The 14013-nt window shown below is 34.2% G+C and overlaps 1 protein-coding gene across 1 annotated transcript in view; it reads right to left on the bottom strand.

Annotated features, from left to right (window-relative positions):
- Positions 1-10802, bottom strand: part of CPS1 (carbamoyl-phosphate synthase 1) — a 117964-nt gene extending 107162 nt beyond the window's left edge. The window contains exon 1 of the mRNA XM_019727014.2: positions 10356-10802. Coding sequence (XP_019582573.2) covers positions 10356-10481 — 126 coding nt within the window. The 5' untranslated portion in view covers positions 10482-10802. The remainder of the gene's footprint in view (positions 1-10355) is intronic.
- Positions 10803-14013: the final 3211 nt, after the last annotated feature.

The following is a 14013-nucleotide window of genomic DNA, read 5'->3' as shown; positions in this document are numbered from 1 at the left end:
TGGAGGGAGATATATATTGAAGGGATATATATATATATATATATATATATATATATATATATATATATATATATATATATTTCCCTAAATAACGATTACGGAAATGTGCTTATATACTCATAATCTAAATTGAAACTAGTTCACAAAGATATTTTAGGGTAACAGTACAGTATCATTTTCTATCCATTCAGGGAAGAAATTATTTCAAGTGTAGAGAAGGCAGACTTCTGGAGAAAAGCAGTGAGAAGAGCAGAGGCTTTAGGGAAGAAAAAATTATAGACTCCCCTGGCCCTAGCTATTTCAATCTGTGCATAGCTCTACCCCTGGGGACTATCTGAAATCCTGCTCTGTGGAAGGGAAAAAGAGTATAAGTGAGGTTGGGCTGGAGAGAATGATTTTGACCATCTCTTCCACTTTTCACAATTTGGCCCCTGTCCTCCCATATCCTGCCTGGTGAGATGGGGATTTCACTAGTTTTTTGGTTTGTTTCTTTGTTTATTTGCTTACTTTCGGTTTTGGTGTTATACTCTTGATCAAATATTTATTAAAGATCAATTCTTCACATGCCTTTGAAGACTTGTCAGAGAAACAAGCCTTGAAGAGCCACTAGGCATAATAACTCAGGTATGCCCAAGATTTTATCATTCCTGCCCTCTCTTCCTTCCTCCTGTCTAAATTCTACCTTTTGTTAGAAATTCAGGCTTGATCATCTTTGGACTCTAATCACACAAACAGTGAAGGACTTGTCCCTTCCAAAGTTAAGGTTAAACAAAACTTGGCACTTCTAATTCACTGCCCTATATTCAAGTATATGACTAATTTATCCAATAAGATTACAGGCAACACCAGAGTCAAGGAGAGAGGGTCTGCCTTCTCTGTCCAACACAGTATCACCAGCACATAATACAGCACCTGGCACATAGTGGGTGATTGGGGAAAACATTTTGCACCTCTCTGAATTCATACCTGGGCCCACAAAGCTAATTTTCAGGATCTTTGGAAACATCATTTAACCTAATGCCTGGTCCACAAGGGACAAGTAATAGGAGTGATTGGTGACTTTGGGAAATGGAATTGAGCAAGACCGGCTCAGCCCTTCTTAACTCTCTTTTCAATGAAAGCTGTTTTCAGTTGTACACCGAGGCAGTAAAACTGCAGTTGTGAATGAATACATTTGACTCAGGGAATGGGAGTTCTAAGAAGCTCATTTGGTTACAGATCTCAGTGCTGTGTTCCCAACAGGTGTAGCAGCAATAAAGCTGATACTCAGATCTCTATGTGTATATGTTTGAATACCATGTTTTATTTCTTAATTGATTCTAAACTTAGAGGTTGATGGAAAGGTGTGATTAATTATCACCCCTAAAATCCTACCAGTAGTAAATATCTAGCAAATATGAATTGGTTGAATGAATGAGTGAATGGTTATCAGGTGGCAAAAATGTTGTATAATTCTATTTTTGTTTCTCTGAGACATACAGGCTGCCTTGCAAATCCTACTCCGGCTTTGTTCCCAGTCATATTCAGACTATCCCTCCTACACTCTGTTCACAAAGATGAGAAGTGATGGGCAATTTATAGCTGTATTTAATACCATGTGATCTATTTCCCAGGAGACTAAGGGAATAAAGAACACCTGCTTCAATCGTATTTTCTCTTCCATATTCCACCAAGTAGAGATGTCAGTGTGTACAGCAATTCCTTTTTATAAAGCCATTACATTATAATTAAGCTTTATTCACACTCTAGTAAAATTGCTTCAGTCAGATAATTTACTAACTGTTTAGCAGAGTACTGCTAAATGATTAAATAATGAGATCATTAAAAGAGGGAAAGTTACAACAGAAAATGATATAAGCATACCCTCTCTTCCACACACATCTTCCCCATTATTTCTTTAAATACTGAAAATATTAAACATTTATTTTTTCACTTCTGCATGATATTTTTTTTCCTTTTAATCAGCTTTTAAATTCTTTGTCTTATTTTTGATGGAACGGTTTTCTAAAACGTAGATTACTAATTCAATATTTTTCTAGTAGTAGTTAGTCTGACAAATCTTTTGAATCCCAAGATATTAAGTCAAATAGTGAGAGATTGGAGTTTCAGTCTCTCTCTCATTGGCATTTTTCCTAACATCTCTTGGGAGTAACAACTTTCAAATCACATCTGGTCCTAAGAATCCAAAGTCTGGATAAGAATCAAATGCTTTTCACAGCCTTAAAAAATGAAGTTCTGCTATTTATGGGGTTTCTAACTCAGAAACTACTAGATGTACGTAGGCCACTGCTGGACACCTGAATGCTTTCCTTTCTACACAAATCCCTACAACATAGGAATTAGCCAAGGCTTCAAGTGAAATTGACACAGCACCTAAACATTAATCAAGGTCCAAGGTCCTTAGTCCATAGCTAATGGTGCCCTTGGTTTGCTCAGTGTTCAACAGCGGACATTTACTTTTGGGGGCCCACTAAGTACATGGTTAGCATGCAACTACCTAAAATGAAATTCAGAGAGAGAGAGAGAGAGAGAGAGAGAGAGAGAGAGAGATCTATACCTTCTAAAAAACCTCTGATTTACCTTGAACCAATGTATAAATTGTATCTGCAATTAATACTTCCACCTCTTGAGAATTATATTTTTCTCCCATCCATGTAATTATGTGGCAAAACATACAAATAAGCTCCCCTCAAAAAAATAGGCCAAGGGTTTGTAACTAATATGGATAGCAAGGAAAATGTATTGAAATGAGTTAATACTTATAGTTTGATTTCTTTTAGCCTGGAGCATACAGATATCAGGGGTCTGAAAGCCAGTTACATTATAAAATAAATAATCAAAAGTTGTGTTTCCTGCGACATTACATAATTTTGAAGGTTAAAGATTGAAATTAGTCATCTCCATGTCATAGTAATACTAAAAGTATTACTTTTATCTGCAAATTTAAAAGAGAAACATCCGTAAGATTGTAGATTTTTTTCACACATAATATTTAAATGGACTAAAGTGAAATTTTCCTGTGTACATGTAATTAGTCCATCTTTAAATCTTTATTTTACAATTTTACTTTTCTCTACATTAAATTTAATTATATACATTTCTATATGATCCCTATTATATTACTTTTTAAATGAGCATTTTAATAAAACTGAGCAGTCCTTAAATGTCGTACATTCTAACATTTGTAAAACCTGGAGATTCTTTCACAAATTTTAAGTAATTTTTGATGAAAATACATTTTTGTGAGGGAGGTTACATGTATGTTGAAAGTCCTATAAATTCTCAATATTTATTTTCTGGTTTGTCTGCAACAGATTTTGGTATCATTGTTTTCTATATCATACTTTTTTTTTTTTTTTTTTTGTAATGTTTCCAAAATGTGATACTACAAGCAGAACTGATATTTCCCCTAAACATCTCCATCTCTTTAGGGCTTTTAATTTTCCTTAAAAATAAATTTCACTGTAAACCTACATGTATGCGTCCATTTTCATTTCCTAGTAAGATGATTGATTAGCATTATGGGACCACAAATAAATGACTGGAATTTTGCACTCTAATACTCTCAGTTTGAGATCAAGTTTAAAAGGGTAGATGTTTCAAAGCATTTTCCGGGATAAGAACAACGTAACAATTATTAATGGAAGTCACATAGCTAACTTCCCTATCGAAAAGCTTTGAAAATGTGTCCCTGGTGCTATGCTCAGCTAATTTAGAGGGCTTAGTCTTAGGAAGTAACAGTCAAAATTTAAACATAATTTATTATTTAACCTATAAAAGTTTTTGAAACAGACTGGTGTTTGTTATTGTTGTTAGGCTTTTCCTTTGCATTCAGAATCAAGTTATTAAAAATCATCCACCCATTGTTTATTTATCATTCTGCATCCCAGCATCATTCCGGGCTAACTCTGAGAATATTGATTCTTTACTTTGCACCAGTTTTCTTTTGATCCTTTTGTTCAAGACACTGGAAACCAGTCAAAATGAGACTTTTCTTGCACTCTAAAATTGCTTATGGTGAATACCTACCACATTAGACTTTTGCATATGTGGAGCTTACAGGACTATATGGGAAAGAAACAAATTGAAAATTGAAAAACAGCATGTTTTGTTATAAACATATGACAATATTTGATTGAAGTGGAAGAAATATGTCAACTTGAAATAGCACTACCCTAAAATATCCATTTACAGAATTACTAATGACCATAAAAAGCAAGAATCCTTACTGATTCTTTGATTTCAATAATCCATTCTCAAATGCAACCAAAAAAAGGAAAGGAAAAAATTTAATTTATTTTATATTACAATAAAGTTCAGTATACATATGGGCTCTAGAGTAAGCAATATAATTACAACAGGAGAACTGATGTAGAGTATTCTAAAGCCAGCTTAAACAACTATGGCTTCAGATATATAAGCACAGTAACAATAATGCCAAATTTAAAATATCCATATGGTGTGTGAGGCCTAATTATAATTCTAACAGGATTTTCTACCTGTATATTTCACTTTGCATACAAAAGCAGACATATATGTGTCCTTGTGTCAACTACAGCACTTACCCATCTGTGAAATGGGAAGAAGAGCATTGTTTCATCCCCTGGGAGTGAGAGTTCACTAGTAAAATGTTCTGGATGTAAAGCCTCAAGCTAATTTAGCAATAAGTTTCATAAAAGATTTGAATATAAAACATTATAACTACAATAATCCTCTTATCTAATCGTGAAAATGAAAAATGATTTACTCAAGGAATCTGACTGTGCTGCTGTTAAATCATTTGGCTATATAAATTATTAATATTTGCATATCAGAAAAAGTAGAAGCCCCATATGTTTATTTCCATTTTCACCAAGGCCTAAGGCGATATAACATATTTGATATCTAGCTTGCCTGATGAGTCTTAGCTATTAGTTCATGCCATCACTCATCCTCTTAAGAAATAAAAAATCTGATCCAACTTTTGGAAAGAAGGAAGTTTACAGCAAGAATTTATTTCAGTTTATCATTGCATAGATAACATGGTAAAAAGTTAAAATCTTGGAATGTTCTTTATTGGTAGATGATATCTTATTTTTTCATTCTTGGAGTTGTGCTATCAAAATATGGATAGTTAAAATTCAGAATTACAGCAAAATTTGCTATATCTAGAATATTTAATGAGACTTCTCTGCAGTTATACTGTTAACATTTCAAGATTTCAACGTACTATAGCAGCAGTAATCAATTAACCCTTACAACATCCTAAATTAATATTAAGTCATCTGCTTTTGGTTAAACATAAGCCAGTGTTGGGGGAAAAAAAAATCACAAAGTTAATTTCCTTGAATACTTCTATGTTCTGGGCATTTATAAACAAATGAGTCCAGTTTATAAGTAATTTTATTTTAGTTATGTTTCTCACTACAAATAAAATGTAAATTTAGAACAATTTTTATTACAAAATATGTTCATAAAGTGTAGGTTTATTAACAAGCAGGTGATGGGCATATGCTATGTCGTAAAGTGTTCTGAATCTGAAAGGTAGGTCCAATATTGTAAGCTAATTTTTACTACTATATGGTTAAAAAAAAACCACAAAACCTAAAATGGTCTTTTTATTTAATTCTACATCATAGGAGAAGCTTATTCAATAAAATTCTTAGTGATACAGCAACCCTATTGATTCATTTGTAAGAACTTTACATTAGCCAATAATCTCCCTATGAGAGTTAAAAGATTAATATATGGCATTTATTAAGTTGGAAAAATTCAAAGAAAAAGAATAAAGGAATCTTGAAAACATTTTCATGAGTTGAACTCATTGAGACTAGGTGAAGAAAATCAAGTGTAAGCTCGAGATCACTAGGGCTGTGTTGTCTAACACCAAATTTGCCCCGGCCCACGTAGCTTTCTTCAATTGTCGGTCATTGTAGTGACCCTGGGGAACACTGGTCACATCAAGGACATTCAAGGTTCCATAGCAAACTCCTGAAGCCTTGGACGTGCACTCTGGCATGACGAGTGCTTAAGAGATACCAGAAACCCACTACTACACCCCCAATCTCTGGTACAAGTTGGATATATGAAGAAAGTCTAATGAAGATGTGACGGCAGAGGAAATGTTCTCTATTTTCCACAGCATTGGAACCTAAATTCACCTTGAAACCATCAGTAAGTCTGGGTAAGCTTGAGGTATCTTCAGCAAGAGAGGGAAGCATGCAGCCAAGGCTAGGGTCAGTTCTTTTGGCATTTCCCCTGACTAAATTCTTCGTGTCTGACTCAGGGCTGGGACCAGGGTAATGTGAGTGAGATGCCCAGGGTCCAACATGGAAGGAGGCACACAATTGCCCTGATGGTGAAGCCTTCTTCCATGCTGCACCTGAGGTGTTTCACTCGCCCCACCCTAGGCCAGGTTCTGCTCAATGATAGCTTTTCAAAGGGTTTTATGGAAAGAAGCTTAAAATACCAAGGCATTACTGGTGACAAATAAATGAGTTTATACTTTAGAAAGGGGATGATATAAAAAGTGGAGTACATAAACAAAAATGTTTAAAAGAGAGGCCAACTCCCAATTAAAGAAATATTGTCTACCAATTAGGTAAATTTGCTAATCTAGTCAAATAATTTCTGCAACAGCTCTTTTGGGACTGGAATATAATTTATTAGTTCAAAAATTGGGATTACCATGGATGAAACCCCTAAAACATACCTCTATGCAGTAAGTCTACTACAATAGTTACTCTTGAAAGTGTGTGATAACTTAACCCTACCCCCACTTCTAACATGACAGAAGCTCCAATATAATAACAAACTATTTCCTGTGCATGTCTTTAAAGCTACCACAATATAACTAAACAATTCTAATTGTAGGAGTTTTGTAGTTGTTAGTTCTAATCAAATCATAATAGCTCCTCAAGACTGAGCTAAATAGATACTTCTATGTTACAATCAGAATATAGCGTCTTACAAAATGAAAGTCTTTCAAAACGAATAATGATTCCTGGGACTAATTTGCATCTGAAGTGCCAGAGAGAAGGACACGTGGACTGTTAGGTTCCTGTCTTAACTGTAACACAAGTCATCATTTTAAAAAATAAGTGGATTAATGTTAGAAGCAGTACTTATTGACCCCTTTTCTATTCATAAGGAACTTAAACTTTTTAATTTAATACCTTTGATTTCCAAATTCATTTGCAAATAAAAAGAAAACTATTTAGTCTTGGTGACTTTCCAAGACTTGTGAACCAAGAGTTTTTAAATATGTAAGTTTCTTGAAGTCAGAGACTATCCACTAATTACCCATTTATTTCCAATTACTATTCTCCCTGTGTACTCTCAGGGTAGAAGTTTTATGTTTATTTGTTAAATAATGAGTTAATTAATTAATGAAATAGGATATTAGGACGTACATCCTGACTTTTGGAATTGAATTCACTGTAGTAGAAAAAAAAGATTGTTTGCTTCATAATCCTTGAATCTATTTCATTTTAAGCAATATTTTCCTAGAGATAGGTTTAATATTAATGCTGAGGTGAAAAAAATCATTATTATAAATATTTGAGAAAGTTTCTCAGAGTCCTTGTCATTTTAATAATTTGTAGTCCATGAATAACATGAAGAAACTCTTCTCTAACCCCCCACTAAGTCCTTCTGCTACAATGCACAGAACAGAAATTTTTTAAGTATCCAGTTTTTGCTTTTAAAGAATTCTACAGATTTTTAAGCATAGGCCATGTGTGATGATCACTCAGTTCTTTGAGTAAAGCAAGAATCATTTTCCCACTACAGGTGACAAAGTGTAGATGTAGAGAGAATATGTGACTTGACCAAATTCAGAACATTAATAAATACATTAAGTGGGATTGGAATCCAGATCTTTCTTTTCCTATCCAGTGTGCTTTCTACTACACAGTTACAACTGGGTGAATGTAATAATGAGCCCTGAACATTTTCAATACTAATAGAAAAAGATTATGGTCTCTAAAACTTTCATATTTTATACTGCTTGATCATGTATACGACTGATGTCTAACTTCTTTAAAATGTAGAACACCGTGAAATTCTTTCCTCTTCCCTATAAGTGAAATATAACTGTGTCTGTTGGTAAGATACACTCTATAAATATTAGCTACAAACAAACATGCAAGGAAGGGCCACATACAAATGTGTCACTGCTGTCATCAAACCTACTGTTTCTGTTTGTCACTAAAGGGAGAGGAAAAGTGACCTTTAAAGACATTCAAAAGGCAACCGGTTTATAGAACAGTACTTACAGACTTGATCACAGCTTATCTTCTGCAATCCATTTACTATCTATAACTAGCTGTAATACTACTAAGTTTTAGTGACTATCCTCATTACCCTTCACTAACCATTATCCTAATGATTTTAACTAGCTTTAAAATATGGTGCCCATCTAAAAAGAGTAAATTAGGATATATTTTTCTAAGAGAATTGAGTTTTAAAAGTAAAGGCAGGAAGAAAAGTCGGTAGAAGACTGTTTCAAAAGAAGTAAATAACACAGGTCCCCTTGGGCTGCTGTATAGGATTTTAATTTACTATCGTGAAGTTCAAGAACTTCTATTTCCTTCAAAACTCTGGCTAGAAATGGTTGAGTGTGAGTAATAGCTTTAACACCATGAAATGATGGCTTTTTTCTCCTACAAATTTGTCATTCTTACCCATGAACTTTGGCAGAACCTTAAAACGGATCAGCCATCATGAGCTAGAAGAACTACTTTCACAGTAGTCCATCCACATAATTAAACAGTTTTGTTGTAGTTGTATAAAGCACTTATTATGATCTTGGAGAACTGGCTTCTTATCTCAGCCACATCTCCACCATTTTAAGTAGTCACTCAATTTCTCTGTTTCTGATGCTTGTTGAAGATACACCTGTTCCTACCTACCTATTTTTGTGAGGGGGGAAAAAGATACTTCAAGAGACACAACTTTGAAATCTCAGAAGACACATCTTACTCTAGGTGATATTTTTCATTACAATTTATTCTCTCTGAAGCTATACATAAGTACTTTTGAGATATTATCAACATTAAACTGAAACAAGATAATCACTCTCATAGTTTGTATCTAATCACTGTATCTTTAGTGATGGTTTAGAACATATATCCTTTCTGCTCTCTTGTTATAATTAAACCAAATCCAAAAAGCTGTTGTTTTCTGGGTTTCTTAATTTAAAATGATAGTTTTTTTATACTTTCTCTGGAGATCTTGATCTTGAGTTATCTCTCTCTCTCTCTCTCTCCTATTCTTTTTCCATCCTTATCAGTGGAGATCATGAGAATATATGGGCATTGCTCAGCTCTGCAGATATCACGAAGGGTTAAAACCATATTGAATTGTGACTGGAGCAACCTAAGCAGTAGAATTTGTAGAAGCATTTGGAGGATTTTCAGGCAACTCAGTGAGCCTACAAAGTATACACAGAACACTCAAAACTATTAGAACCTATTTTTATATCAACAAATAGAGGTTGTTCTATGTCTTTTTTCTACTTCACTTTTTACAGCTCTTACTACTAAAGAACTACTGTGATTATTTAAACTTTACATTCACTAAAGGTGATTTTTATTGACAGATTTCCCATGGAGTAATTTCAATCTTCTCTGGTAACAAATGTCTTCTATAGGAAGACAGAAGCTATAGGAAGGAACAGAAGTTCCTACTGGAAATTCATAATTCTATGATGGGGCAGAGGAAGATCACTGAATGTTCCCTTCCTGGACCTGCTCCTCAGTTATAGATACACACAGAGGGACAGAATTATCAGCTGCTAATTGTCTCAGTGTCTTAACCTGCAAAATAAAAATCATAAATTTGGCCTTCTAAAGAAGGGCTAGGAGAGAAAAGGAAAAATCAATGTCTACATGATGATCTGCAAATAGGAAAATTATATTGATACTGACCTTCAATTTTTTTCTCTCAAAATATAACATTTCCAAAGAGAAAACTTTAGAGTGAGTCAATACAGAATAGGGATTTAACACACTACCTACTACAATGTGGCCCATGAACTTATAAGCAACTCCATGTTTCAATCCAAATAATAAACAATAGTGTCTGGGCCCAAACAGAGATCTTACAGTTTTGTTTTGTTTCCTAAGTGTTTTGTTTTCTAAACAGAACACTTACATTTTGCATTCTAACAGGAATTGTGACCATTCTTTTATGTTGGGTGAAAATTACTATATTTTTAGTCAGAGCAGATAAAAATGAGCATCAGACAAATCAGTAGGTTGTGTAGTCAATATTAATAAATTAACATTTCAGAACTGTATTCAAAACTGTATGTGCTTCACACTAAACTATACCCCATACAATTTGATCAGAAACAATAAATATGGGAACATTACCTTGACAGAAAGGAGCCTGATGCCAGGTCTTGAAAATTTCCATTGATGGTGTGCAGTCACATTGGTAAAGCCAAAACCAGTCTTCAAGGCCTTCGCCACTTTGCAAGCTGTCAAAATCCTCGTCATTTTGAAGATGTTGATTTGTGACTAAAATTAAATTACATATACTTTAGGAGAATTTTGATATAATATTTTTTAATTAATGTGAAAGAAAGCTGGGGAGAGGGGAGTGCAGTCAGGTGTTTGAGGCTGACGGCACAGTGATCTTTGACTTTCCATTCATTCTGGCATTAAATGGCTTCAGCACAGCTCCTCCTTCTCTTAACCCCTCCTCCTGAGGTAACGTCCAGAGATGTTCTATGGACATGTAATACATATTGCAACACATCAAACACTACCTTCTCCTGCTGAAATAATGCTAGTGTTGGAGAAAACCAGTCATCCATCAAAGGAATTGCTTATGCAGCTGAATAGAATGACCTAGACACCGTGGACAACCTTAGGAATTTCACTTACCCTGAAGAGTAGCAACTTTCTAGTAATAATGGTAAAGATCAAAGGCTTTTACTTGTATTAGATGTAATGCCTAATTTGCCTCAAAAGAGATTTGGGTTCCCAAAGAAACCAGAGGATGTGCCATTTTTTGCTTGGGAAAAGACAGTGGAAATCACATATAGTAAAAAGGACATCAGAATAAACTTTTCTCCACAAATATAGAGTAAACCAATCAATATTGTTTTTGTTTTGTGTTGTTTTGAGTTAATAAAATAGCCTATTATATCCTTTCTATTTCACTGTTCTGGGTTCCCACTTTTAATGCAATCAGTACTATGAAGTAAAACAATTGAAGCACATATGAAACAATGTCAAACATTAATTTTAATATAACTACTATCCCTAAGTCAATAATTTGTAAGTTATTAAAATGCTATATAAAAATTCTCAAAACTTGAGGGTTTGTGTTTTAGTCTCAGGTGAAATTGATCATTTGAGCCCTTCAGTCCTGTAGTTAATTAGGCAAAGGGCCTCATTGGCTGATGGAAGCTCTCACTTAAGTCATGTGTCTATGTAGACCAGGAAATACTGCTGCATTTTCCTTTGATATCCTTGTAAAGGAGGCCAAGAAACAAAGGCTCCCTCCTAAGGCCTCCCAAAACAGAAACGGTGACATAGAATGACATAGAGATTGTAAACGTCACTGATGGGATGAGCGCTAGAATTGAGCGTCAGGAGACGAGAATGGTTAAAAAATAAACAAGAAGAACAAAGTTAAAGTTCAATCTTCTGTCTTACTTGCTGTATTCATGTATAAACATTTTCTGAGGCCAAACTGCTACATGGCTCCTGGTCATAGAAAACTGAAAAAAAAAAAAAAAAAATAGTCTAACCTGGTGTGTATAAGTAACTAATAAAATAAATAACATTATGGTAGTGTATCCAAATACAATGGAAAAAATAAATGACTCAACTCCCTTGTGCATGTGCAGTAAAATTTAAGTGTGGGATTGTGTTGAACCATGTTATCTTGAAGGATGCATAAGAATATACCAAGTAGATTGAGATGAAAGAAACCAGAAGGGATGACATGAACAACAGTACAGACACATGAAATCGTATGGCACATTAAAAAAAAAAAAACAAAAAAAAAAAACCTGAAACAGTCCAATAAAGTCTAGGTGCAGAAGTGACACATGAGGAATCATAACATGGAAGACTTTGTGTGCCTTAAAATTATTGGTGTTAATCCATAGTGTTCATGGTAGTCATGGAAGTGTTTTAAACAAAGGTAGAATTTGTGTGAAAGAAAGATGATGAAAAATGAATTGGAGGAGTATAAAGTTATCAGAAGGAAAACTCCCAACTTAGGTAATTAAGGACTTAGAAACAGTACTTAACAGCTTAGTTCAAATCTAGGCTAAGCCTTGGTCTTATCCCTTGCCTATATTTATACATAAAATAGTGAGGCTTGCCTTTCCCTAGTTAGAAAAATGACACATACATACCATGGAAAAATTTTAATATGCAAAATAAATTTTAATCAGTCATAGTCCCATTCCCCAGAGGTACCAATGCAGTGAACATTGTAGTATATTTCTTCCCTGCGCTTTAATTAAATATGATAGTTTTGGTACTGAGGAGTTCAGAGCTTGAACAAGGAAAACACATTAGTAGGTAGTTTCATAACCATTTATATCAATCGACCAAAAATCATGATGAACTAAACATGGTTTTCAAGAGAGTTGTCAGCAACTTTAGTATATAATTCCTTGACTCTAGAACCTAAGAAAAATGTAGGCCTGAGAGTTGTAGTGGGCTTTCATTTTTGTCAGTAAGAGGTCCTGGATATAGGCTATGGTCCATATTTCTAGTCACCAGAATTAAAGGGGAAGGGACAGAAGATTTGGAAAATTTGGTTAAACATTCTGAATTAGAGACCTAGAAAATTCAGCCATCATGATTTTATAAATCATGTTGGGGATTGGACAGGCCAATCAATAAAATGATGAGTAGTTTTAACCTTTAGTGTTCAAGATAGATTGAAATCTACAAACAAATTGGAAAAAATTATTACATTAATGAGGGAGTTTACATTAAGATAGACCAAAGGGGTGAAGTGATAAGAGTTGATTGGTAGAGAACATTAAAGTCAGATATAAAAAATTTAGTGGAAATATGTCACTTTTATGAAAAGACATTTTTAAAAATCATTTTAAAAGAAAGTGTTTTCCAGGTTGGGATGATTATTTTTTTCTCTGATCACGTTTACATGGCCCTCCCCTCACCTATGCAGGGTGACAGGTATGCACCCACAAACAAACAAGGGGTTGGGGGAATCTGTATTTGAAACGTCATTTCAAATTTCAGGTCATTAAGGGTTCTCTAATCCTAAAAGTCACTCCCTCAAAAAAGCAAAATATTATATATGAATTCAGCCCTTGCTTATTTGAGCACAGAAAATGGTAGTTTCCATTTAAATTGCTCATGAAGTAAAATACTTTCTTCCATATGCTTTTAATTAGTACTATTTCTTCTTGTTTGTACATCTTTTTGTTCCCATGAATCTATTTATATTAACAGTCAAAAAAACCTCTTAAAAGGAACCATAAAGCAACCTGACTGACAGCAGGTATTTGTACTAATTTCAAGTATCCTCTTCATTTAGGCAATCCATTGACATAAGCACAGAGAAGCCTGATACCAATTGGGGAAAATAAGACCAGCTTATCCTGGAGAATAAAGGCTTCAGGTTTGGGAATAAAGAGAAAATAGTGATGTTAATCATTCCTTTTAGAAAGGTACAGAAACTGCCACCTCCCCTCTTGAAATGTGTCTTGCTAGGTAATGAATCAGAGAAAACTCTAAGAAAGAGTTGCATCTATTGAAAAGTCTTTAATATAGCAAACAGGCAAGAGGTGTTTCTGCAAAAATGATTGAAGGAATGAATGAATTCCTGTGTACTGAATTCCTGCCTGATCGATGATGTTTATTTAAGCAGAAACAGGTGAAACTATGTCAGATGAACGTAAGAGCAAATAACGATGTTTAGGAATATAAAAAGAGAAGAGTCAATTAAGAATTCAATGAAAGGCTATTTTGAAGAGATAAATTTAAAGCAAGAAGCAAGGAATGTCTGGAGAGCAAATAAATTCAGAGTAAA

The sequence above is a fragment of the Rhinolophus sinicus genome, linkage group LG01, assembly GCF_036562045.2.
Source record: "Rhinolophus sinicus isolate RSC01 linkage group LG01, ASM3656204v1, whole genome shotgun sequence".
In the NCBI taxonomy this organism is placed as follows: Eukaryota; Metazoa; Chordata; class Mammalia; order Chiroptera; family Rhinolophidae; genus Rhinolophus; species Rhinolophus sinicus.
This window is presented reverse-complemented; position numbering and strand designations above follow the sequence as displayed.